Below are 27,534 nucleotides of genomic sequence, written 5' to 3'. Positions count from 1 at the left end.
ACACACAGAGACAGACAGACAGACAGAGGCAGAGACAGACAGACTTGCCCCAGGTTACATGGCTTGGTGTTGGCAGAGGCAGGATTTAAATCCAGCAACTGGCTCTGAGGTCCAAGTTCTTAGCAGTTGCATTGTTACCTGCCTCTGCATGAAGGTGAGAGTCACCATTGTCTTTACAACCCAGAGGCACAGGAGCTGTTGTCTCTTCCCTTCCCATTCAGTACTGGGCACAGGACAGTGGCTGGCGCAGTGAGCTCACCCAAATGATGGCCAAGGTGCACCATTTTGGCCAAGGTTCTTCTCCCAACATTTGTCTTTGAGTCCCTCCTGCTGCGGTGGGGGAAAAAAAACTGAGTAGCAAGAACACAGGTGGCCTGAGAATGAAGGGGAACTCAGTAGGGTCTGTTTCCCCACTGGACAATAGTAAAGCCAAAACGCAAAGCAAATGACAGACCAACAAATACGCACATGAAAAAACCTCAGTCTTATTGGGAAACAGCAAAGAATTGAGATTCTATGAAAGCCAAAGCCTCCATAAATGATTATTTCAGTGGAAGGAGAGTAAACAAGTGGCCATCCAACCTCTTCTCCATCCAAAATACCTTGCATTCAATAAATATGGAAATATCATGTCCCTTTTAGGGGACTGTGGCCATTTGAAAGTTTTATTTTTCAGACCTACGTCACTCCACCGCTTTATCCCAAACACATGACAGGAATCAGGACAAGAACCTTAAAGAATTTTCTCAAGCCCTTTCTAATTTTCTTGGGGATCAGAGCTGACAACACTGATCTGACAATTGCATGCCCGCTGTTGAGGAGTTGATCCTAGGGTGGGTCACGCATTCATGCGCACACATGCATCCAGCCACCCTCATCCCCACCTACTCGAAAGGAATAGAAGAGAAAACAACCCCGATGGGCCATCCTCTCCTGTCTGCTGCTTCTACTTCTGATGATGAGCAGCTTTTTCTACTATGGGCTTTTGGGTTCCTTTCCAAGAAGAGAAGTCAGCCAGGGCTCATGGTGGGCCACTTTGGCGTAGCCACAGAATGTAGAGGGGTGCAGTGCTGTTGGCAGGCGGGGCTTGTCTTTAAGGAGCAGCCTCACTTTGCTGCATGCGCTTTCACAAGAGTTTCAGTCCTTGGTTCTTCCCGTCTTTGCAGAGTTGTTGGATTGGTTGTCATGGTTGGTATTAAGAACTGCTTCATAATAAGCAATAAACATCTTCCAAACTAGAGTTTAGAACAATATCTAAGGCCATCTTGATGGGTGTGTGACCAAGGTCCCATGCTCGGTTTGAAGCTCCCCTGTTGTGGGCTTGAAATTCTTAATAATATTGAGTAAAGGCCCTCCATTTTCATTTGCATTGCGCTCTGCCAATTAGATAGTTTGTCCTGACAGTACAACACCCCAAATACTGTTAAAGAAAGTGGCTTGAAATGGGAGAACTGAAAAAATAATGTGTTTATTTCACGGCCTATCAGGGAAGGAATGATACCCTTATGGTAACATCCTAGAAGAAGAGCTGTATTGTCCAAGTCCCAGAGAATAAGGGAGAAAGTGTAGACTTCCAGAAGGGTTTTAGAGACAGTCTAGGTTTTGAGACACTCAAAGCAACAGAAGTGAAAGATCCCCCCTGCAAACAAATCCCTTCCCCAAGAGAAAGGAGTTTTCGTGATCTTTTGAAGAGCACCTAAGGAATTGGGCAGTTGTTGTTGTTTTTAATAAACTTTAAATTTTATAACAGTTTTAAATGTACAGAAAAGTTTTAAAGATACTACAGGGAAGTCCCATAAAGTCTGCGCCTAGTATCCCCTGTTATTAACATCTTACATTCGTATGGCACATTTTTTACAATTAATGATCCATTAACTATTGACCCATTGTTGTTAACCTAAATTCACCGTTTGTTCAGATTCCCCTGGTTTTTCTCTAGTGCCCTCTTCTTGCCATTCAGGGTCCCACATGACATTTAGTCATCGTGGCTCCTAAGGCTCCTCTCAGCCCCGGCTGTCAGTCACTGTCCTTATTTTTATGGCACTTTGGAGGACTGGTCAGGTGCCTTGTAGGATGTCCCTCTACTGGGGTAGGTCTGATATCTTCCTCATGATGAGTCTGGGGCTGTGGGTGTTGAGGAGGAAGACCACAGGGATGAAGTGCCATTTTCATTGTGCCACAGCCAGGGTCCCCGCTGCCAACATGATGTTTCCCTGTTGTGATGCTGACCTCGAGCACCTGGCCACGGTCATTTTCTGCTTCTCTTGGGAAACTTTTGACCCACAGGGGTTCTGCTTTTCTCTGCCAAAAGTATCTGGTGCCTGCCTCATCTCTCTGCTGCTGCATGCGTTTCCTTTCGTTGTAACCTCTGCCCCTGCCCCCAGGAGTTTCCCCACTCACCCCACTTACGTTTCCTGTGCTGCAGGGTGCAATTAGTGTTTCCAGAGCAGAGTTAACCTAGGCCCTTATCAGAGCTGCTTTGTGAGACCAAGTTCATTATAGTCTTTACCCAAACCAGAACTTTATTGGAGACGTAAATTACTTTTATTTTCATTGAAAATATTTGAGATGAACTACATTAGAATCCTCACTGAGAAAATAGACCCTGGACCTATAATCAGAGGAGAGGTGCTACCAAAAAAAAAAAAAAAAAAAAAGAACCGTAGGGTAGACTTTTGCACTGACACCTATTTTATATTTCATTATTTGCCCTGTACTATTTCATCAACTTTCATCTCCTCTCCTGGTATTTATTGGCAGATGGGCATAGCTTTCTCCCCCTCAGAGAACCTTCGAAAGAGTGAAGCACATGGCAGATTCTCTCCCAGTGAGCAGAAGGCCAGCGGATGCTCAGTGCTGAAAGACAGATAGCCTTGGGTCCTCATATGAAGGGGAGAAATATTTCCAAGGTAAATAGACTAATAATTTTTAAGATAGAATTTTTGAAGGTTGCTTTTGCATAGTGAGGTTAAAAATGTCTCAAACAGACGGGAAGGATAGAGGATACCAATTTTTCACCCTGGACCTCTGTCAGTCCCTTGCCTTCTGTTGATGTACTGTGGCCTCCCAAGTATGTTTGACATCCTTGTAAATTCATTCTTCCTTCCTGGTCTGTTCGAGATCCCTCCAAAGTCAGGAGACACTGGTGATGTGGCTGCATCTTTCTCTGTCTCTGTGCAGCCAGGTGAGGAACAAAAAGCGCAGGGTGTCTGTCCATCCCTGCCTGCCAACGAGTCTTTTGGGTCAAACATGCCCTTTTGTCCTCATATTTCATCTCTCTCCTCTCCCAGGTACAGAGGACAAATGAATATAGAAGGGTCTTCCTGGCTTGCTTGGTTTCTCCCTTTGAAGAGCTTTCGCCTTGAGAGCCAATTCCTCTCCTCTGCACGAGGGGCCATTTTCTTTTATCCTTTTTTTTGTTTGTTTTTTGTTTTTTGAGACAGAGTGTCACTGTGTTGCCCACTCTGGAGTGCAGTGATGCAATCTATAGGCATGCACCACCATGCTTGGCTAGTTTTTTGCATTTTTTTTTTTTTCAGAGGTGGGGTTGCACCATGTCATCCAGTCTGGTCTCTAACTCTTGGGCTCAAGTGATCCCCCTTCCCAAAGTGCCGGGATTGCAGGCATGAACCACCCACCATGCCTGGCTTAGGGCCATTTTCTTATGAGCCCTTTGCCTTCAAGTGGATGACAAAGATGTTTTTGGTGGAAAAAAGTCAACTCCTGCCCTTCTCTGAAGTCCATGCTATTGACAACTTTAATAATAAAAGCCAAAGTTTATGCTCTTTTTCTCCCCCATCCCAGTTTAAGACAAGAAGAAAGGGATTTTTTTCCCTCTTTTTTTCTTCCTTTTAAAATTGAGGGAGAAGTTATGAGCATAACAAAACTCTCATCTAGAAAATGTTCCCGAACCTGCAATTACTGGAGTGTGGCCACCTCATCCGGAACTCCAGGACACATTTCCACATAATGTCGCTTTTAAAGGTTATTATCCACATCATGCCATTTCTGTTCCCCTCATCTTTTCCCACTCTCATTTCTTAGAGGCTACCTAAGGTTTCTCACCCAGAAAGAACCTTCATAATAATGAACTATACCTAAAAGCCTTTCCTAGTTAGGCGACCATTCGGGGAAGAAAATGGATAGAGTGGGAGAAGTACTTTTGAGATGAGATAGACTAATGATTTTTCAAAGTAGATTTTTAGAAGGTTATTTTTCATGGTGGTCCTAAAAATTTCCTAAGAGGATAGCAGGGCTGTGGGATGCTGGTTTTCTCCACAGACCTGTCCCTGTCTTACCTTTTGCTTGTGAGCTTTTTATTTTGAGACAGGGTCTCGCTCTGTCACCCAGGCTGGAGTGCAGTGGTGTGATCTCAGTTCACTGCAACCTCTGCCTCCCAGGTTCAAGTGATTCTCCTGCCTCAGCCTCCCAAGTAGCTGGAATTACAGGTGCCCTCCACCACGCCCAGCTAATTTTTCTATTTTTAGTAGAGATGGGGTTTCACCATGTTGGCCAGGCTGGTCTCGAGCTCTTGACCTCAGGTGATGCATCCCAAGTGTTGGGATTATGGGCGTGAGCCGCTGTGAGCTTTGTCGGCTGAGTTTTGGGAGCTCATGGAAGTTATTCTCCTTTGAGGGCTGTCAGGGCTATCTCCATGCTTGGGATATTTGTGAGGTGCTCCCCCCATGAAGATGTCTTTATTGATGATAAATGCTCATCCCAAACCACAGCCCGCAGCCATCCTTGGATGTACAGCTTGTAGTGCTATAGTGCCCGGAGCTGGGAGGAAGTGGTGACTGCCAGGCCTGACGTCTTCTGACTGATTTGTCTAAGCGCGGCCAGTCCCTGCCCTGCTTCCTCTTCCACCTCCCTAAAGTTGGATGGCCAGATTTTGCAAATAAAAATACAGAACTCCCAGAATACGTAATATTTTTTAGCATAAGTATGCCCTGAACATTGCATAAGTATAAGACATACTTATGCTAAAAATGATTTGTTGTTCACCTGAAATTCATATGGAACCAGGCATCCGTATTTTATCTGCCAACCCTTCCCTAAGGCAAAGTGGGAGAGGCCTCGGACCCTCATCCTTTCTGGCATATTCCTCTCTGGGGGCCTTCATCTGCTTGAAAATTTCCCAAATCTGAATTTTTCTTCTTAATCCTGATCAGTTTGGGTATTCCTGTTCATCCCTGCTCAGTCAGCCTGGGGCCCTTCTCACAGCTGGGTTGATTTCTGGGCCTTCCATTTTTCAAACACTAAACTGGTTGCCTCTGAAGAGCTGGGAAGTGTCCTGACCCCCCAGTTTGCTCTGGAATCAGCGCATCTTGATTTCTCTCTTTTCCTCTTTTCCTCTCTGCTTCTCATGTGTTCTCTGCCCACCCCTCCACCCGGGGCTGCTTGGCTTAGGTAAGGCCTGGCCTTTTCAAGACCTGGGGCACTTTAGCCAAACACCCTGACCAGAGGAGAGGAGCAGCCAGTCGCCTAGATTGTTCAACCTTGACTTCGCCACAAAGGAAAGGCCACATTTGCTTTCATTGTTTTCAAAGCTAATACGTGGAAGAAGAAGGGTTAACTTGCTTTTCTCTTTGAAATTCGTGAGGGAGACAGCATCAAAGCTGTACCCTTCTGGCTTAGAAAATACACCCAGAAGCTATAATGAGCACCGAGACGAGATCTTATATACAGGGTACATTTCTACGCTAAAACTATTTTAAATTTTATTATCCACCTCATGCTATTTCATCTCCTCTCGTCCTCTCCCCGTTGTATCTATTAGAGCCTGGGTATGGATTTCTTTTCCCTGACATAAGTTTCATAATCATGAAGCACACTTGACAGTCACACACAGCAGATGCAGGGCCGCAAGAGGTTCAGCAAGGAAAACGGCAGCATTGTTTTCCTCTCTGTGAGAGAAATATCGGAATATCGGAGGTAAAATGGACGAATACATTTCCCCAAATAGAAGTTTCGAAGGTTGCTTTTGCATAGAGAAGCTGAAGACTCCATGAAGTGATAGAAAGCATGTGGATATGACAATTATTTTTCTTTTGCTCCCCTTACCCAGCATCCTTTGGGGTACAGGCCCACTTCCCATTTTTCTTCCCCTTTCTCCACATTGACTTTTTTTTTTTTTTAATAAATTTTTATGATGGCCTGAGTGAGAAAACCAAACCAAACCCACTCCCAGCGCTTCCAGCCCTCAGGTTTTGTTGGATGTTCATGTAATTTTCTCATTATTTTTCTGTCAGTGTTCACAGAAACAGTGTAAACTACTTGATTTCAAAACCATTATGTTAGTTTACTGCATGATCATTTAAGCTGTGTATTCTTTTGTGATTTGAATTTAGTCATAACATATTTTAAAAGATAAGCCAAGAAGATTTCTCGAATACATTTTTGATGACAACTGCTTATGGTTCACGTTTCCCCCCTTCTTTCATCTTTTCTTATTTGACTTTCATTTTACATCCTTGATTTAGTCATTCTTTCTTTCTGTAAGCATTTTTTTTTTTTTTTTTTTTTTTTTGGGATGGAGTCTCGCTCTGTTGCCCAGGCTGGAGTGAAGTGGCGTGACCTTGGCTCACTGCAACCTCTTCCTCCTGGGTTCAAGCGATTCTCCTGCCTCAGCCTCCCGAGTAGCTGGGATTACAGGTGTGCACCACCACACCTGGCTAGTTTTTGTATTTTTAGTAGAGACAGCGTTTCACCATGTTGGCCAGGCTGGTCTTGAACTCCTGACCTCAGGCGATCCGCCTGCCTTGGCCTCTCAGAGTGCTGGGATTACAGGCGTAAGCCACCACGCCCGGCCATCTGTAAGCATTTTAAGCAGACCTTGTGACTTCTATTGAGAGAAGATTCTGGGGCAGCACAGTCTTACTTCTCCAGTTTTGTCTCACTCAAGAAAATACCCAGGTAGACAGCCCTGTGCTATGGTGAACCGGTTCCTCCAGCCCCCACCCCTGCCCAAGACCACCCCCAGAGGAGGATTCAGGGAAGTGCAAGCGTGGAAGACTCCAAAGATTACCTTCTCTCCCCTTGGGGAAGGTTTGTGTATTTTTTATTCTGTTCTTCTGATCACTACCCCCACCCACCCCCCACAGCCCCCCAGCTGCTGTCTATCCTCTGTGCGGAATTGTGTGTCTGCTACAAGATTCCCCTCCTGCGGCATTCTCCACCCCTTCTCCACCCCTTCTCCAGTTGGAATTTTCTGGATGCGTGACATTGTTTACACTCTTCTCCGGACAAGAGTTAAAGGCTACCTCCCATTTTCTGTCAGATCATAGATGTCCTTTCCTACATTGCTTTAGAATTGCCAAAGAGACTCCTTTTGTGAGTGGTAGAGTAGAATTCTTCAGGAAAGATGTAAAGGCTTTTGCTACACCTCAGAAATGGACTTTCTAGGCGGTTCTAATAATACCTCAATTGCTGCTCTTTTAAAAACATCTAGAAATGAGATTTACTGATTGATTTGATTGGTTTGAAAATTATTTCTAGGGGCCAGGCGCGGTGGCTCTCGCCTGTAATCCCAGCACTTTGGGAGGCTGAGGCGGGCGGATCACGAGGTCAGGAGATCGAGACCATCCTGGCTAACACGGTAAAACCCTGTCTCTACTAAAAATACAAAAAAATTAGCCGGGCGCGGTGGTTCACGCTTGTAATCCCAGCATCTTTGGGAGGCCGAGGCGGGCGGATCACGAGGTCAGGAGATCGAGACTACGGTGAAACCCCGTCTCTACTAAAAATACAAAAAAATTAGCCGGGCTTGGTGGTGGGCGCCTGTAATCCCAGCTACTCCGGAGGCTGAGGCAGGAGAATGGCGTGAACCCGGGAGGTGGAGCTTGCAGTGAGCCGAAGTTGCGCCACTGCACTCCAGCCTGGGTGACAGAGCGAGACTCTGTCTCAAAAAATAAATAAATAAATAAATAAATAAATAAATAAATAAATAAAAATATTTCTAGGGAAATACTCTTCCTTTTTTATTCCCTCTCTTTCCTAAATGTTGCTGTTGTCGTCCTACCTGTATTTTCAGGAGAGCTTTTGGGTTTGTGTGTAACTGAGCTTGTAAATTTTTAATGCATTTTAACCAGACTGATGAAATGTACAGGAAGATAGGGATGCTACTGTGTGTCTAGGAGATAGTTTCTACAGCTGGTGTGAGGACAAAAGAGCACAGTAGATACTCTTGATTTCAATTTTGGCATTACATATTTCAGAAGGTATTTTCGCTAATTATATTTTTTTCTCCTCATATATCCTTTTGCTGTCTAAATTTTAGATACACACTTGTGGTCTGGGCACAAATATTAACGATTGATTTTAAATATGACTTTCCACTAAATATTGTTTAGAAAAAGAAAAATCTCTAAATGGGAAATCTTAAATTGATTACCTTTTATCAAAGAAATAAGAGAAATGAGTACCACTAAGAAAAGTAATTTCTGAGATAAAATGTATGATTATTTTAGAAGAGGCAAACTTTCAAAAAATTGCACTAGGAAAGAGAAATACCCTGGTACGGGTTGCTAGATTTTGATAAATGTGTTTTTCTGCTCTTTCGATGAGTCCTTCAGCCACATCTCTCTGAGGAACCAGGGCTGAGGCTTCATCACCAAGTCAACCCTCCTTAGACGGTTTTGTGAGGTGGCATTTTAGCGATTCCTCAGGCTGGTCACTTCAGACTCTCAAAGCAGATGAATCGCCCTGGTAGTGTGGAGATGGGATGATTCATAGCCCATCTCCTCTGTGGCATTTACCACAGTACTAATCATTCTGTAATTCTGTCCTTTTTTTTTTTTTTTTTATCTTCAGCTATGTGTATACTACAACAAGTACATAGAATAGAGCTTCTTAATTATCAGCAATAAACCTGTATTTAACTCTAGGGCAAGGCAGGGCAGGGGATGAGGGAGACCTGTATTCTTTCTCCTTGTCTTATTTACTTTCCCTCTTACTGGAATCTCTTCTTTTGAATTCAGCACATAACTAAGGTTTTAAGTGACTGAAATATTTTAACTGGATTTTTTTCCCCCCACTAACATAGTTTAGGAAAATTCCTCTGAGGCTGAAGTTATCAACGCAGCTGCCTTTCATTGAAAAAATAGAAAAGCAAAGAAAACTGCCCAGACAGGTACTTTTCGAGGTAAAAGGTTTACCTAATCACGTTGAAGAGGTCGAATAGCTAAGTGTTATGTGAGGATGGTGATGTAATTCTCTGAAATCAAGAAGATGGGAGTTATTTCTTCTTTTTACCCTTTGCACTTGTGTTACTCTGCCATGAGTAGATGGAGGGAGGTGGAAGGAGGCGCCCTTGGTGTTTCTTGTGCCCCATCTCTCTGTCACAAATCACCTCAAAATGTTTTCCCAAGGAGAAACAAAATGGCAGCCTGAACTCTAGGACTCCCTCATCTACTCACTCCCTCCTTGTTTCTCTGACTAGAACTAATGGCTCTGTACCATCATTTTTCCTGTCAGAATTAATAGGGAGATATTCTTTTCCTAAAGCCATTAGTTAAGTAATATTGCTTACAGAATTGCTGAAACAGGATAACATCTCCTTCCCCAGGGTGTAAATCTTAAGAAATGATAAGGCAATTGCTTAAACACATCAATTATATCCCAAAGCCTGAACTTTTCTCTCTACAATTTTCATTTAGAGTTAAGAAAGTTTGAAATTAATGATCCATAAAGTAGATTCTCCTGATTCAATTTTGGCACTGAAGAATGCAAATAATATTAACAATTTTTTCCCTTCATTTAGTTTTCTTTCTTCCTCACAATTTATCCTCTCTTTATTTTAGAGCATTCTCTTCTTGTCTGGGCATGATTAAAGTTTTGACTTACCAAAAGATTTTAAGCATACTTTCCCCACTAAAAATGTTTTTTTGGAGAAAATGGTAAGTGAAGTGTTCTTCAACTGATTGCCTTTCATCAAAGAAAGAGAAGACGAATGAGAACCATAGAGAAAAGTGGTTTCTGGGAAAAAAAAAAAAGAGATTTAAAATTATTACTCAGAGAAGCAAAGTTTCAAAAAAAATAGGATAGTACAGAAATACTCTAGATTTGGCTAGAGGTGGAAAAAATATATTTTTCTCTTACTTTCATGAATCTCTCAGTTTTTCTGTGCCTGAAAAACTAAATTTTAGTTACTGGTGTGTGAAGATTTATCTCTGTCTTTCAGCAACCTGTTCTGATCTTCTGGTAAGAGGACTGACTTGACTTTTAGTTTTGCCTGAGCATATTCAGGTATAATACACTTTGGGGGTTTTCCTCATTATTTTGAGTCTGAATTTTAGAACCAATATGATTATGTGCCTCTTATTTTTCTTTCCAACTGATAACGCAATATCATGTTTGTTGCAAAAAAGAAAGCAGCATTGACTTATCCAAGGAAAGCCTGACAACTTCCAGCCACACTGCCCCTGAGGCCACCAGAGTTAGGTTGGCACACATCCTTCTACATCTTTCTCCACTCACATACAAATACAGACAGACACCTTTTGTTGTTGTTTTTTACACAAAGGCTCATACCAGATGTAATCGGCAATTCTTTTCTTCTTAAACTGTTTTGTACACAACTCTAGGCCGATATGTATATAGATTGTTTTAATAGTGGCATACAATCCCCTAGTTTGGATGTACTACTATTTATCTATTCATCCCTTCCTTTATTGGTGGATGTTTATGTTGATGCCTATTGTTTTTCCTACCACAACTATTGCTGCAGTACACATTCTTGCCTAATTTCCCAAAGAGCGATTGCTGGATCAATAGTTTTATACTTATTTATTTCACCTTATAAGATATCACCAAATTACTTTTCAAAAACAGATTTACTCTCCCATCAATATTTTTAAGAGTATTTTTAAAAAGAAACTTTGTTTCAGCAAGAGAGCAAACAAAGCCACGGTGAAGCTTTGCTATCAGAGTGGGTGGCGCATGTGAGTTTCTTAAATAACAAGAGGTCACCACCAACCGGCCTCTCATTAGCAAATTCAGGCCACAGATGTATTGGGTAGCACAATGCTACTGTCGTTTTGAAAACTAATTAGTTATGAATGTTTGAAAGCTTGTGAAATACAGATTTCGATTTTTCTCCTGAAAAACAAACAGATCTGGTGAGCTGGACCCTCCGGCCTTCATTGTCTCAGTTGGCTGGAGTTAGGGGTCAGCCACCCCTGGGGCCTGGGCTTGCTGTTTGGCCATCCCCAGGCAGGCACCCGAATTAGCGATTTGTCTGGCTCCTGTAGCATTTGAGTTTGTGATCTTTGCTTTAAATTAGGGTTTCTCAACCTGGGCACTGCTGACATTTGGTGACACTCCATTCTTTGTTGCAGTGTGGGATGTGTAGCAGGGTCGCTGGTCTCCACCCACAGCATGCCAGGAGCATCCCCTCCACTCCGAGTCAGGACCACCCAAAATTTGTCCAGACATCACCCTTGCTTCGGAACCACTGGTTTTTAACAAACCCACAAAACGCATTTTCCTCAGTCAATTTTGAGATAAACTTTTCAAAGACTGTTCCTGGGCAGTTTTCATTATTTCATTTGATGAAGGAACACTGTTGAATTCTGTACACGACCAAGCTTTAAAGTCACTGAAATGTTTCAAACCAGCCCCATTCACTGAGTTTGGAGAAAGTATCTGAGAGGAAAAAGTGATCAAAACATGTTCCTTTCATCTCAGGAACAGAAATGGAGAGATGACAGCGATTACAGATGGTTTCTGAAGTAAAACCTTTACCCAATTACACACACATAAAAGATACAATTTCTAAATACTGTATGAAGAGGGTTGAATACATCTCTGGCACAAAGGTAGACGTTGGCTTTGTTCACTTTGGTTTTCTTCTGTGGTTTCTTTTGTTTGTTCATCACGAGCCTGGGCGAGCTCACCTCTCCCTCCTCAGTCTCCCTCCTTGGGCTCACATAATCCTCCTCTGAAAGTATTTCTGAGGTATTTGGAGCCAGCAAGAGGCCAGGGATGGGTCTGGGGGTCTCTCCAGAGCCCTCTTCTCTCTCTGTGCCTTCACTCGCCTTCTCTGACAGGACTTCCGACATCTTTTCTCATTAGAATTAATGGAGAAGTATTCTTTCCCCAAAGCTATTAAGTCATAGTGCTCTGAAATTGCTGAAACAGAATAATTTCTCCTTCATTCTAGGGCGTAAATCTTGAGGAAAGATGAGAAGCTGTTTCAGGTATATCGATAATGTCCCAGGGAAGAGACCCGCATAGACAATTTTCATTTAGCAACAAGAAACTTTTAAAAGAATGATACACAAAGTAGATCAGCCAGTTTCTGTTTTGCCTTTCAATCTTTCAAATGGCATTTTCTTTTTTATTGTCCTTTTTCCTTCTCCAATTTCATAATCCTATTTTCACTCTGTGTTTTAAGGGTACACTCTTGATGTCTGGACATGACAGAATTTTTAAAGCAAAATTTTAAACACCGCTTTGCACTGAATTCAGGATTTCTGCGAGGGAAGGGTGGTTATCTTGATTGCCTTTCATTGAAGAAATAGAAAAGAGATGAGAATTACTAAGAAAAATGGTTGTTGAAATAAAAGATTTGTTTATGATTATTTAGAGGCAAACTTTCAAAAGATTGCATTAGGATAGTGCAGAAATACCCAAGGCTGTACTTGATAAATCCATCTTTCTGGTCCTCTCCCACAACCCTCCCTGCCTGTGCAGCTGAAGTCGGGGCTGCTTCTCACTGCTCACCGCCCACTGACTTCTGATTATTTTTTGATTGGCATTGACTTCCAACATCTCCCATTCTCTCTGCCTGAGAGGAATAAAACCTCTTTCTTCCATCATTTTTAGCCATTTTTTTTTCGTAAAGAGGCGTCATAAACAAAAAACGTAATAGGATTGCAGAAACAAATGAATTTACTGTCAAAGAAACTTTAGCATAACGTCAGGTATGCAACAGAGACTTAAAGAAAATTGGTTGAATAATTACATGAATAGATGATTCAGACTTAGAAAGCCATCCAGGACAGGGGCGATGTCAGATGATTTACTGTGCGCATGGTTTCGCTCTTTTCCATAGATATAGATTGGGTTGGGGTCCTATTTCATGGCCACCTAGCACCTTTGTGCTTTTTCTTTCATGCTATTTACTACATTTGCTTGGTGAATTTTTTATATAATTATTTGCTTACTGAATTTCTCCCCCATTGAACTATAATTATCATGTGGGTGTGTCTGCCTCGTTTTCCAGGGAACAAATGCCCTGTGTTTAGCATAATTCTTGGCACGGTTGTTGGTTGTGCTTGGTGCTCAGTAAATATTTAGGCTCAGTAACATAGGCTCGAAAACAGGCTTAAAAATATTTGAATAAATAATTGTCCACAAAGTGATTACTTTTAGAGATCTGCCCAGCTTTCTTTAAGTAATTGCTAGCACCTTGTGGATCTTTTAATTCCAGGGATGCTTCTAAACAATTTAATCATGGATCAATTAATAGCCTAGGAAATTACTCCTATGTTCTTGTTTATATTTGCAGCTTGCTTAGAAGGTTGATTTTTAGCCCTTTTTTTAAATAATAATTCAGTGTTTGGAATCCACATTCATGGAGTTTTGGTGTATTGGGACAAACTAAAAGAAATATGTCAAATTACTTACATTTTTAGTTAATGATATTTGAGCAATGCGTTTATAGCATTTTAATAAGGCCTAGACATTAGGCAGCTGGAAGAAGGTTTGGCATTAAAGATGTCTACAGTTATATTGTAAGTTTCCTCATGTTGTTTATTTATTTCATTTTCTTTCTAAGTATTTTACAGTCTCCTGTAGCCTTTTCAAGATGGCCACACTTAAAATTGCTGTAACACTTTAAGTGGCCTCTTCCTCTAAATGTAGTCTGGCAATTATTTCTGAGGGAAATTATTAAAAACGCAGCCTTTAATCAGGGAAAGAACAGCACGGCACAGAGAGCTGTGATGAGAGATGGTCTCTCTAATAAGAGTCACATAATTGTGTAAGAGCGATTGAATTTCTGAAGATTGCATTAAGACAGTGGAGTTTGTAGTTTCTGAAGATGTAGGAAGTGATTCATATAGTGTGATGCTGAAGCCTCAACGGAATCACATTCTGTGATTTAAAATTTGGCCAGGGAACTACTTACTTTTTGAAAAGGCCCATTCATTTAAAAGCAAGTTAGTGTCCTTCCTCAATAATCCAAATCAGTTTAACACACTTCAGTGACATTATTTGAGCATTTTTCACAATTATTAAAGATAATTCACTTTTCTCTGTAGACTGTAGGGTCAAAAACAAATTAGATCAGTGGATTTTCTTCCTTTACTTTCATAGATGAGTCAGAAGTTATTGGTCAAATGTGCACATGACCTTTCTGCTTAAGCTTAAAAACCAAAACAACCTGTTGGGAAGACATTTGGCCAATCGGATTATTTTCTCTACACTAATTGGTTTTACTTCTTCATTGAATTGAATGAATTGCATGGTTGTTTTGTCACTGGGGGGACAGAGCTTAATTCACTTAGAGTGAGCATTTGTGCTTGGTGAACGATGAGGCTAAGGAAATGCATATCATCACCATTAATTTTTGGTAATTTTTAATGGGTGAGAATGAAAACGTATCTTGAATCCACCCCTTTTTTCCCTTTCTACTTCTGGTGCGCTAGTCAAGCCATCTCATCTGGCTCCTAGATTATCCTAGTAAGCTTGTAACTGTTTTTCCCACCTCTACTCACCTCTCTCCCAAGTTTGGCTTCAAAATTTAAACTTCTTGCCACAGTCACTTGTACCCCACAAGATCTGAGTCCCTGTTGACTTCCCTGCCATCATCTTGCCCCTGCCCCTTCATTCACGACTGTCCTTCCACATTGGCCCCCCATGGGTCTCTTGCTCCCCCAAGCCGCTTTCCCCTTTAAGGTCTCTGTATTGTTCCTTCTTTTGTCTAGAACATCCTTTGTGGACTTGTTCTTTCTCACTCTGAAGGTCTCATTTCTGATGTCGCCTTTCTGAGAAGTCTTCCTTGGCTATATAAAACAGTCGTCCCCAGCCACTCTTTGGATTAAGCCACCTCGTTACTCTCTTTACTATCCCCTGCTTATCGTGACGCTGTAGTATGCTCCTCTCCATTTCTCATTAGTGTCTGGAATAGCCTCCTGTTAATCGTTACTGCCTGTAATACTCTCATTTTCACTCTCGGTAATATCCCCGTCCTCGATTTATTTCCTTTGCGACCCCATTACAATAGGCGTCTGCTTCCTTGTCTTTGCTTCTCTTTCCCCGTTACAGTAGAAGCTCTTGAGGGCCAGCGCCACCTTTGTTTTGTTCTTTTCAGACTCTTCAAGGTGGAGCATGGTGCCTGGGTCATTGAAGGGGCCCAGGATGTGGTTGTTGAACAGGTGAATGGAGTACCAAAAGCCTAGTTCTGTGCCATTAGATTACCTGAGTACACGGGAGGGTCAAGAAAAGATTTTGTGGAAGAAAAAAGCATTGCTATCTTTCCCAAACTGTGCACTTCTCTACGGATTTTCCAAGTTGATTTGTTCAGGATTAGCACACTTGGTAATCTAGTAACTTACCCCTTGAGATATAAGAAGTGGAACTGTTCTTTTGGTTTAAGATGGAGGATGGAACACATTTATTTACCTCAACTTTTCTCTAACAACCCACAAGAGGTTAGTAATTAAAGGTGTTTGTAATGTATAAGCTCACAAGGAGAAACGACTTGGAGAAGAAATGATGCCACCAGTTTGAAAACTGGAGTGCAGAGTCTGAATGGGAACTGATGTAGCTGACCCCAAGGAATGGAATCCTGATTTAACAGTGGGAAGACTCCCCACAACTCAGACATTCATGGTACCAGGTGTGGCTGAAAACAAGATTGATTGAAAGACAAAGAAGCAATCAGACTTCATTCCTACCCCGTTTCTACTTCTCAGAGCTTGGTAACTTCCCTTACCCTTGGAGAAGACTAGGGGTTTAGTCTCTGGACAGCATACAAAATGCTGGGGGACACTTGGCATAATTAGTGCAGCAGGGGAGTGAGGGGACTAGATTGAAAATGGGGTTTGAGCAAATGTGAATACTGCATATGAGCCCCCAGAATCTCTTCTCTAATTTTGACTCCAGAATGCCGGCAGCCTGGCTTCTATTTTCCAGTCAGGAGACCCGAGGACTCTTCTTGTAGAAGCTGACCACTACACGTGGAGACCTGCAGATAGCTACTTCAGGGTTCCCACTTAAACAGGGCGACCACGTAACCTAACAGTAGGGCCCATGGTTGACCGATTGCACTTGTAAAGAACACCAAGTCAGCTTTTTTGTGCCCATTTCCTAAACATAAGCAGCTAAGATTGCTGTATTTCTCAGGAAAGCCACTAACCTAAAGAGAGAAATAAAAACAAACCAATGGAAACAAAGGAACTTGGAAGAGAGACTATGTAGTGGGAGACAAACTTCAACAACGACAACAACAACAACCCATTATTAACATTGCCGGGGGTAAAAGAGAGGATGTTAGAGCCATGAAGTAAGAACAGGATGCTATAAAAAAAGAACATGGGAAAGAACTCTTAGAAATTAAAAGCATAATAGCAGAAATAGAAACTCACTGGAATATAAAGTTGAGGAAATTCCCCCGAAAGTGAAACAAAAAGACCAAGAAATAGAACATCAGAGTGAAAAGATAAGAAAAATAGAAGATTATACCAGGAAATCCAATAACCCAATAAGGGCAGTTCTAGAAAGAGAGAAGACAAAACAGAAGGGAAAAACAATCAGAAATAACAGGTAAGTTCAAGAGTTATATTGTACAACATGGTAACTATAGTTAATAACAATGTTTTATATTCTTAAAAATTGCTGAGAGTATAAGTGTTCTTGCCAAAAAAAGATAAACCTATGGGCTAATACATATGTTATTAATAATAAGCTAATTTAGCCAACCTACAATGTGTATATATTTCAAAACAATGCATTGTACATGAGGAAGGAAAAGGGAATAAAGAAAAACAGAACCACATTTTTCTAAAACCTGAGGACATGATTCAGATTGAAAGAATTGATTGAGTGCCCAGACAATGAATGAAGATAGACCCAGGCTGTGGTGACACCAGAAATAAAGAAGAGCCTCGAGGATTCCAGAGAGTGACATACAAAAAGATTTCATCCAAAGGATCATGAATCATAAATTGTATTGTCTCCAGACTTTTCAACAACTAGAACACAATACAGCCATGTCTGCAACCCCAAAGGCAAGTGATTTCCGATTTCGAATGTCATACCCAGCCAAGCTGCCAATCACATCTAAAGGGTTATACTTCATGTACCCTTTCTCATGAAACTACTAGAAGTTTTGTGTTAGGAAAGCAGGAGTGTAAACCAAGAAAAAAGAAGTTGTAGAGGTTCAGGAACCAGGAAAGAGGTGAAGAGAATCAGCACAGTGGGGATGAAGGGAGACCCCAGGGGCACAGCCATGCTGTAGAGAAACGTGGTCCACTTGGAGCAAATCAGAAAGTTTCAAGGAAACGTGTCTCACAGAATGAAATGAAACCACAGACAATTGGAGAGGTGGTTGGAAAGTGATTTTAGAAATAAGTCCATAGAAAACTAGCAAAATTCTTAAAAAGCAAAATCATCATTAATTCCAGGGAAAGCAGTTTTCGCAAGAAAGGCAACATAATCATAGTATACTACAAGATTCAGTGCTGACAGGTATTCTCCTAAACATAATAATATAAACATGGAATATTCGCCTAAACAAAAACAGGCCATAGGGGTTAGAGAACTGTTGAGAAGATAGAGAGGTGGAATGTGTGCTCGTGTGGGGGGTCATGAAGTTTGAAGAGGAGGGGAGCTGGAAGAAGAGGGAAACCCTCCTCTCTCCCCATGAGAAGTCACAACTCCTACTTCCACAAGATGTAGTTCTATAACAATGTTATTAGACATGAAGGAGATAAAAGTCAAAAGACTCCCAAATGAGAAAAGATGGATGGGTTGGCAGGGGTTGCTGTTTTTCTTAACACATAGTTAGGCTTGACTTTTCAGACTGCACATGTGTACCTTTCATCAAAATAAAAGCAAATTTAGAAGTGGGTCTAGTGCTTCTTCTCTAGTGACACAGTCATTTTAAGATATTTCTCTGCTCTCATATCATGATGGAACCTGCCCTCTCTGAAATTTTGTGATCCTTTTGACTGGTATGCCAGGTCATCAGTGCGGGTGAAGGATGCGGGAAAGACAGGTACGAGAAATGCTGTTTTGCGGATATTGTCAGGGCCCTTCTTTCCTTCCACAATCACAACAATAACCACTGCAACAAAACAACAGCATCACAAAAGCCAACCTCATCCCTTGCTGCCCAGCACTCTAGTGGGAATTAAGACATGATTTATTTCTAGGTTCCCACCGTACATCGAGTGAAACGTCTATTCTGACTACTCGGTAGCGTGCCAGAGAATTCAAGCTGATCTAAAACTCACCTAAACAGATATGACCAGGAATACAACTCTGATGAGAAGAAGCAACATGAAATATAGATATATTTTATGATATGTATCATTCAGGGATTTTTCTACTTTGAGAATTGGTTTTGCCATTTCCTTCCTTCATAGAGTGGATATATTTTATTTGACCAAATGTGAATTGGTTGGAGATAAATTGAGTTCTTACACACACCCTGTGAGATGAGGGTTAATGAGCTCAGAGGTGATCATGAAGTCATGGACAACCTCCCAGGAAATTACTCTTTGCTAATTTTATAATTCCAGTTGTATGTAAATGTGCCTCTCCGCTTTCAGGTCTGAATCTGCAAGAGGAGCCATCTCGTGCCACCTCAGAATCACCTCCTTGTTGTGGGAAGGAAGAGAAGAAGGAAGGTGACTGCAGACAAACCTCAGGAACCCTCTCTCTTGGTACAAGTTCAAGAACTGTCAGGGAAATGGACAAACGAACTGTGAAGGTGGGCATGATGACTTTGAGCTGCCTCTACCTATTCCTGGTCTAGATTTAGAGCCCTGCTTGTTCTTGCTGCTCTTGTTCAGTGTGGCAGAACTTGCTCGGATCACCTTATGAAGATTCGCAGCACAGAAAGCCCTTTAAGACAAACAAATAACTCAAAACATTCTGTATCGAATGAGCAGCTTTGGTAGTGCAAACATTGGGATGATTTCTGATGATTTCTTTAAAAAAACCCAAGTATGTTATTACTGCACACCTGAATAGAGAGATGGCTGACAGATGCCACTGCAACATGAATCCCCCCCAGACAGATTGTGGGGCTGCGTGTTGAAAACCGCTAAAATACGTATCCAGACCACACTTGGAAAAACACTCATCTAGAAAAAAAAAAAACAAAACCCTTCAATACACAGTCCTATAAAATAGTGCATCCGCTTCATGAGCGGTAGTCACTTAAAAAAGGAAGCTGAGAACTGGTTAGATAATTGAGCGGTTTTGTTTTTCACAAAGCCAGATAAAAGCACAGGATCTCAGCAACCTATTTTGTATCAATCAGGAGCTTTATTCGAGTTAATGCACCAATTAGTTATTAATGGAAACTTATAGAGGGCGTCATATTGAAGTTCACGCTTGGTAAAGAATCATTAAGACCTCAAGACCTGTTTTCATCGAGGACCACGTTTCTGACCACATTTTTCTTTGTACCAATTAACCCCCCCCCCCCCCCCATTTTTTTTCTTTGCACTTTGTTGCAGGATATTTCTCCATCTGCTGGTGAGCACGGTGACTGTACTACTCACAGCACTGCTGCCACATCAGGATTATCTCTGCAATCTGACACCTGCCTGGCAGTGGTTAATGATGCGCCTCTACCCCCTGGCAAAGGTCTTGACCTTGGGTTGCTGGAGACTCAGCTGCTGGCCTCCCAGGATCCAGTCTCAACAGATCCCAAACCATGCATTTTCTCAGATGCTCAAAGGCCTTCTTCCTTTGGGTCCAAAGGAACTTTTCCCCGCCATGACATTGCTACCTCTGTGGCTGTCGTTTGTATTTCTCTGCCAGCGAGAACAGATCACATAGCCCAGGAAGTTCACAGAGCTGAACCACAGGACCACAGCCAGACTGCAGGGAGGACTCTGACATCAGGCTCCCCAGACAGCAAAGCCACAGAAGAGGGCAGAGCACAGACCCTCTTGCCAGGGAGACCTTCATCTGGACAAAGAATTTCAGATTCGGTTCCACTGGGGTCAACTGAAAAAACTCATCTTGAAATACAAGCTTCAGGACCAAGTTCAGCTAGTTCACACCACAAGGAAGGGAGACACAAGACGTTTTTTCCTTCCAGAGGCCAGTATGGGTGTGGGGAAATGACCGTCCCCTGTCCCTCTTTAGGAGGTGATGGTAGGAAATGTCAGGTATCTGAATTAATCACTCGGAAAAATTCTGTGGTTCCTTCTAAGCCAGAGCAGCCCATAGAAATTCCTGAAGCCCCTTCTGAATCCCTCAAGAAGAGGAGTCTGGAAGGAATGAGAAAGCAAACTCGAGTAGAGTTCAGTGACACCAGCAGCGACGATGAAGACCGATTAGTTATAGAAATATGAAGCTTCCAGAGAAAGACGGTGTCTTTGGTCAAAGACTGTTGACGCTTCACAAGTAAATGTTGTCAGGCTGGTGGAAGAACTAAACTCTATCTGTGAAACACCTACAGATTAGGAAAGCCATTTTGAGTAATTTACCAGCCAAGTCCAACCAACTTCTGACCCCCAACTCAGCCGCAGCATTCCCCAGCTCCCCTTGGGAGTGCTCTGCTCATCTTCAAATGGTGCCAGGCAGGGCAGAGATGGCAAGGAAGCAAACTCTGCAAATGGTCAATGTGCACGGTGACTGGGCCTTGACTCCCAGCCTCGTCTTCTGCACCTGTCCCCCACTGCCTCTCTGCAATCAAATGGCACTAACCAAGAAAGCCACAATCAACACATTTCTCCACAAGTGGACCCCACACAGTCGAGGCAACTGGCTTTCTCCATTAGTAAACTGAGGGTTTGCTTCCAAGATGGAGAGCATACTTGGGATAATTGGAGTAGCTTGACAAGGAGACGGGGGTGTGAACTGGGCACAGAGATACTTCTGTTCATTTTGGAGACAAAATTCAGATGCATTAAAAAACTGAAGCTTGTTCAGAGTAATTCACGTCCTCAGTGGAGTTGTAAATACATTTCAGAATGCCTATGATCTGGTGAAATGCTGATTACTTTTAAATGTTGCACAAATGGTCAATGCTTATTTATGGTCAGATGATGCAAGTACATGCTCTTGTGCCTGGTGCCTTTGCTGTGGAGGTCTCTGAGACTGTTGGTTTTTCTATGTTCTTGCAAAGGAACATTGTGTTAAAAGTTAATAGAACTCTCTGTAATGAGTCATTTTTTGAGAAGGAAAAATTCGCTTATTTTCCTCTGATTCTTTTTGTCATATTGTGCTCTGAGCAATTTCAATTAGAGGGTTACATTTTAGTAATCTGTACAGCTTAAACTGATGCCTGCTCATCGTGATGGGAGCCTTTAGATTTCCTTCAGAAGCTTCAAGGATACAAAACTAATTGGAGTTTTGATGCTGTTTTACATCTCAGTAGTTTTATTTTCGGGGCTTAGTGTTACTTTGCTGTCAAATTAAATCAGCCTCTGTATTGTGCACGTCAGAACTGCACAGATAAAATTCCCCAATATTCCAAGCCGGTGCGCCCCTGTGCAGAAGAAAACAGCAGATCTACGTCAGCCAGCCCAGGGGGCAAATCCTCAGATCCACTGCCTTCCTCTCCCCCTCCTTCCATGGGAGAGGAGAAACTTAAAGAGGTTTACATTGCTGCATTTCTATAAAATTTTATACTTGCTTTTGGGATGATTTTGTACAATTTGAAATTTGTAGCCGAGCTCTTTTGGTTTAACTTTGATTTAATGATGTTCATATGACATCTTGTACTTCGGAGACACAGCAGCAATGCAGAGCATCTCACACATATGAATACACTTTAGTCAGTCTGTGCCTGTGACTACGTATGGTCAAATTTCAAGTATCTTCATGTGAATTTTCCAATTTTGGTGTTTTTCATAGAAAACTTCAATGCCAGACCAGCTTCCCTGGTTACTTAGCATATATTTGTGACCATTTCATATGCACTCATAAATATCCAAGGATTTCAGGCCCAGCCAAGAAAAACATAAGAAGGGAGGTAAAAAGGATGTTGGACGTTCACTCAGTGTACTTTTTAAACCCAACAAAAGCGATGTGGTGATTATCTCCCTTTTCGAATGATTCATGCCACTGTAATGAGAGAGGCAGTGTAGGCAAATGGTCTGAGCCTTGGATGGAGATTGAAGTCCTGACTTTAGCTGGGAAATCTTGGTTAAGAGTCTCTCTGTACCTTAGTTTCCCTAAGTGAGAGTAAGAGTTGGACAAGATGAATGTATCTCCAGGTTCCAATTTTTCTGAGAATGGTTGATAGAGAAGCTGCTCTCTCCTTAAAATGCATGGACTCAATGGCTTGAAGATATTCCCCATGGGGAACCATTGCCACGGAGGCCTTGAATGCAAGAAGCTTGGGTGGGGACAGTGAGGAGCTGAAACACAAACACCTTCCACCAGTTATTGCTGTGAAGAACCTGAGCCTGAAGAAGCTCCATCTAATTTTTTCCCCAGAGTTCCAGATTTTAGGGTGCAATCATCCAGCCTATACATGTGGCTCATAGTTCAAAAAATTAAAAGCAAAACCAGAACTCTCCAGTAGGAATGGAGAAAACCTATCTGTAGGCTGAACTGGCTCCTTTGTCTTAGGAGGCACTGGTCAGGGGAAAAAAACTGTCTTCCAGACCGCTCCTTTCTGGGTGGCTACTGTGGAATCAATGGGATTACCGGCTATAAATCAGTAAGTCATAGCTCCAAACAGCACCAACTTCAGGATAATGGTGGAAGCTCTGTCCCTCTAGGAGCCACCGTTGCCAGCTGTCACATCCCAACCTAGGTCAAATATGGCGGAATACTGATTTCATCTCTAACTCCCTGTGTCTCTTACAAAGGTAAAGCAGGTAGCCAAACCACCTTGCTTCCCTGGTCTTTGCCTAGTGGCTGGCAATGTTTACAAGTGTACCTTACTTTATATCAACATGAGTTTGTGAAAAAGCTGTATGTCAATGGATTTTTTTTTTAAATTAAAAATGTATTTTGAATGACCCTAAGGGAGCTGGCTCTTAGGAAGCATCCTAAGGTAAAGTTTTTTTTTTAAATGAAGAATCTTTTTATAAAGCAATGAACAATCTCTGATTTTATAAATCTTAATTTTCCTATGGGTTTTCTTAAAGTGAAATACAATTATAAGAATACATTTTAAGGGTAACATCAACAACCTAGAACCCAGTTTGGGTAACTAAAAGTAAAATGTCAGTATTATCAATTGATAACTACCACAGTTTTATACTCTGCAAGTGTGTTCTGCATGATGGTTAAGGAAAAACAAATTTATTTTAGAACAAAGCAAACCAGAGTTTAAAGATCAGGGATTTCCTTCTTTCCCCAGTGCTAATTTTCCCAGTGTTAATTTTATTATATCTTTAGGTAAGGGTCTTAACCAACTGATGCCTCAGTTTCTTCCACAGAGAATAGTTAGAGGGATGCTGTCATGAACTAAGGAAAGGGCACTGAATTTTTTTTTGCCAATCTCAAAAGTGACGTTTCCCCATGATGTTCAGGACTCACCAGGTTTCTCTCTCCACCTGTACCTACACCCAGCTAGATCTTGTCGTTAAAGATGTATGGAGGGAAGAGGTTTCAATCCTTCCCTCCTTGGCAACCTACATTGTTAAGTGACTCAAAGTCATGTGATTTTTGGTGGACAACTGGAATCCTCCTTCTTGTAAAACACATTGAAAAACAGCTCATCTCTCCTGTCAGGCTTAACCCTTGAGATTTGAGACAAAGCTAATAACCCCTTTGGTTCACATCTCACAGTAACCAGGAGAACCTATGGTTCATTTGCCAAGTGATTAAAAAAAAGATGGAGGAGGGTGTCTCTGAATTTTAATGGAAACACTGCCAATAGCATGGTGGGTAACCTAGGGCAAGTCAGACTTTTTCTTCCTGAAATCACTCTTCTAAAGCTGAGACCGGAAGAGGAACCTGCAGAAGTGCACTGTGACCACAGTTCTTGGCATGAAAGATAAACAATTTGCAGTCTCATGCCAAAAAGCATTTCCTTGCATTTACATTCATTACTTAGAATGATCACATTATTCATTTTTTTCCCCAGCACAGAAATTTGCATTTTGCACAAAATTTGCCTGGTGCAGCAGATCTTTATAGTTATGGAAACTGTCATCATTATCGGAATGTGCTGCTGCTCAACTCCCCAGACATAATTTAATATGGTGAGGAGAACATGACCTGCCTGGCTCTATGGGTGATCATATTTCTACTACTGCAGCAAGCTGGGCTTGTGTATTTTTCCTCACTTCAGTCGTTATTCCCATCGTTCATGCAGGGAGGCACTTTGGCTTTTGAAACACTACATTTCTCAATACTTAAGCACAATTTCTTGTCCTTATTTTTCAGAACCCATTAAATATAAGGGTCAGAACCTGGAAAATCTTATGTGCTAGATTTCTACCCTGTATGATTCTTTTCATCCATGCTTTGCACTTATGTAGGAATATACATAATTTGGTCTGAAGAAGTATAGGAACAGTTGAGCACATTACTTCACCATTGGAAGAATAGGAACCAGGGAAAAACATCAGCCTCTGCCACTTGGAGCACTAGAGGATGACGGAATGTCTTGTATATGCGGTCAACTGTTCAGGATTTACTACTCAATTGGTTGTTCACAATCAGGGAAATGATTGGCTTCTTGGTTGTTTGTTGAAATTTCTTTATATGGTTAAATTATTTTGTTTTGATAAAAATAAAACTTAAAATGCAAATGTCTCATGTGATTTGTTAACATTTTAACCAAAACCCCTGCAAATCATATCCTTTATGAATTGGACATCTGATTATTCCTAATCATTGACCCAATGCCTCATTGGCCATATTGGTATCCCATTCCACGCAACAAAGGGATTAGGTCATGTCAAATGATCTCACTTTCTTGTGGTGCTTCCTTTTCACACATAGCTTGTTTGTCATTATCTACCATATTTTATAGTCTGTAACTTAGGAATCTGGTTTTAGATTCTTAAATGTAGTGAAACTTTGAAGCCACAGGAAGGCATGAACCACAGTGCAATAATCCAGAATCTTTTTCCCTTGGATTCGATGTTTTCTGGACATTTAGCATTATTCATTAACAGAGAAAACATCCTTAAATCAAAATCATAGCTTCTTATGAAGGTGATTTATGTACTCCTTGCAAGAATAAGTAGACTTACTTTTACAGCCCAACACAATATTATTAGCCTATTTACATACCTCTTGAAGACACTTGAAGTCAGTGGGGCACAATTCATTGGAGGGAAAAGTGGGATTGAGGATATGGAAGGAACAGATATACTAATTGATGGCTCTTAATAGCTTTTTTTCCAAACTCATCAAACTGTAATCACCATTATTATAATTAATCTATTTGTTCCAAACTTCAGTCATTTGAGAACCATCTTAATGCTTTTTGCCATATGTATCAAGATGCCACATGTGGGTATGTTATTTACTTAATACTTTTATTTAAGTTATTTCTGTTAAAGAAGCAATTATTGCTGTAAGCAATAATGTCTATGAAAACTTGTTGAATTTTCTAGTTATTTTCGAATATGCATTAAAATGTAGTAAAACTGTTAAAAATTGTTCATGTGTCAGTTAAATATCATCTTCATATTACCAGTGGTGTACCCAGTGCACTTGGGGAAACATCAAGCTAACCTAAACGGTATATTTGCTGTTAGGTTCCCTAGTTATTCTAGCTCCTGTGAAGCAGAGCTCTGTCTCCATTTTTTCTCCAAGACAATAGAACTGATGACCACAAATAGAATTGTGTGTTTCTTGGATAAGTTTCTTTGGTCAAACTGTACAGTTAAATAATTGACATTTCAAATCAAAGGATTTTGGTCTCAAAGGAAAAATCACATAATGTTTTGTGGCATAAATATGTTTTTTTGTTTGTTTTGATGTTTTGAGTGTTGGCTGATTAGTCAGTGAGTGCAGAATGATGTATAGGAATGCATAGTTAGGAATTCATGCCCAACCAGAAGCACTGACGTAAGTTCTGCTGAAATAACTGCCTCCATACTTCTAAATGTGAGGGAAATGGATTTGGCTGTACTAAGAACCACAGAGAGCAACTTTCAAGTCTCCTTAGTGTCAGCTTGTTGATCTTTGAGTGGTGTATGCAGAAAGAATTGCTCAGTGGCGTCTAGGACCTTTGTTTCCAGCGGTGACAGACACAGTCTGCCTTCAGTTTCCTTCAGTTTCTGCCAGAGGCAAATTCAACAGCCTCTACCATTGAGCATCTTGGGATTAGTCCATGGCTATTTCAGCCCAGAAATAGGTGAATTATTTTTCCGTGTAAGGTATGAGTGAATGAATATCTCATTCCTATTGGGAATGAGAGGTTTTGTACCTGCAGCACCTGGGAAAAAGTGGCCCAGTTCCGTCTGTGGCCACAGAGATCTGGTTGCCTTCTGTGCGTATATCGCGTGCAATGGGGTATAACGCAGCAGGATTGAGGCCTCTTGGCTCCATCCTACATGAAAGGCCAGATATCTAGCCTTGCTTTTTCTACGTGATGTGTAAACCACAAATGCGAATAGTCTATTTGGACATATTTGCCTGAAGGAACCCTCCTTACACACACACACACACACACACACACACACACACACACACACACAGAACATATTGAAAACTTCCTCAAAAGTCCTCTGGGTGGACTAGGGCCGATGAGTTAGGAAATGAGATGGCTATGTATATGGCCCAAAAGGGAGCTCCTTGGAGGCAGAGCCCATGGTGTCTTTATCTTGGTTTTCTTAGCTGCTGGAAGAGTGCCTGGCTCATAGCAGGCATTAGTGCACTTTTGCTGAGTGAACAAATGAAAATGGCTCACCGAGAGTAAACAGGGAAGAAAGAAAGAGTCTAAGATAAATAATATAGCCCAACCCCTTCCTTTCTTTTTTTTTTTTTTTTTTTTTTTTTGTTGTTGTTGTTGAGATGGAGTCTCACTCTGTTGCCCCAGGCTGGAGTGCAGTGGTGCGATCTCGGCTCACTGCAACCTCCACCTCCCCGGTTCAAGCAATTCTTCTGCCTCAACCTCCCGAGTAGCTGAGATTACAGGTGCATGCCACCACACTGGGCTAATTTTTGTATTTTCAGTAGAGATGGGTTTCACCATGTCCTTAAACCAAAATCATAGCTACTTATGAAGGTGATTTATGTACTCCTTGCAGGAATAGGTAGACTTACAGCCCAACACAATATTATTAGTCTATTTACATACCTCTTCAAGCACTTAAAGTCAGTGGGGCACAATTCATTGGAGGGAAAAGTGGGATTGAGGATATGGAAGGAACAGATATACTAATTGGTGGCTCTTAATAGCTTTTTTTCCAAACTCATCAAACT

At 41.5% G+C, this 27,534-nt stretch overlaps 1 protein-coding gene across 1 annotated transcript in view; it reads left to right on the top strand.

The window, feature by feature from the left end:
- The window catches only part of ZNF831 (zinc finger protein 831), a 112,976-nt gene extending 88,071 nt beyond the window's left edge, over positions 1-24,905 (top strand). The window contains exons 5-6 of the mRNA XM_003277514.2: positions 18,780-18,940; positions 19,695-24,905. Coding sequence (XP_003277562.2) covers positions 18,780-18,940; positions 19,695-20,540 — 1,007 coding nt within the window. The 3' untranslated portion in view covers positions 20,541-24,905. The remainder of the gene's footprint in view (positions 1-18,779; positions 18,941-19,694) is intronic.
- Positions 24,906-27,534: the final 2,629 nt, after the last annotated feature.

Source organism: Nomascus leucogenys, chromosome 13 (genome assembly GCF_006542625.1).
Source record: "Nomascus leucogenys isolate Asia chromosome 13, Asia_NLE_v1, whole genome shotgun sequence".
Taxonomy (NCBI): domain Eukaryota; kingdom Metazoa; phylum Chordata; class Mammalia; order Primates; family Hylobatidae; genus Nomascus; species Nomascus leucogenys.
The sequence above is the reverse complement of the archived record's forward strand: the minus strand, read 5'-3'. Positions and strand labels throughout refer to the sequence as shown.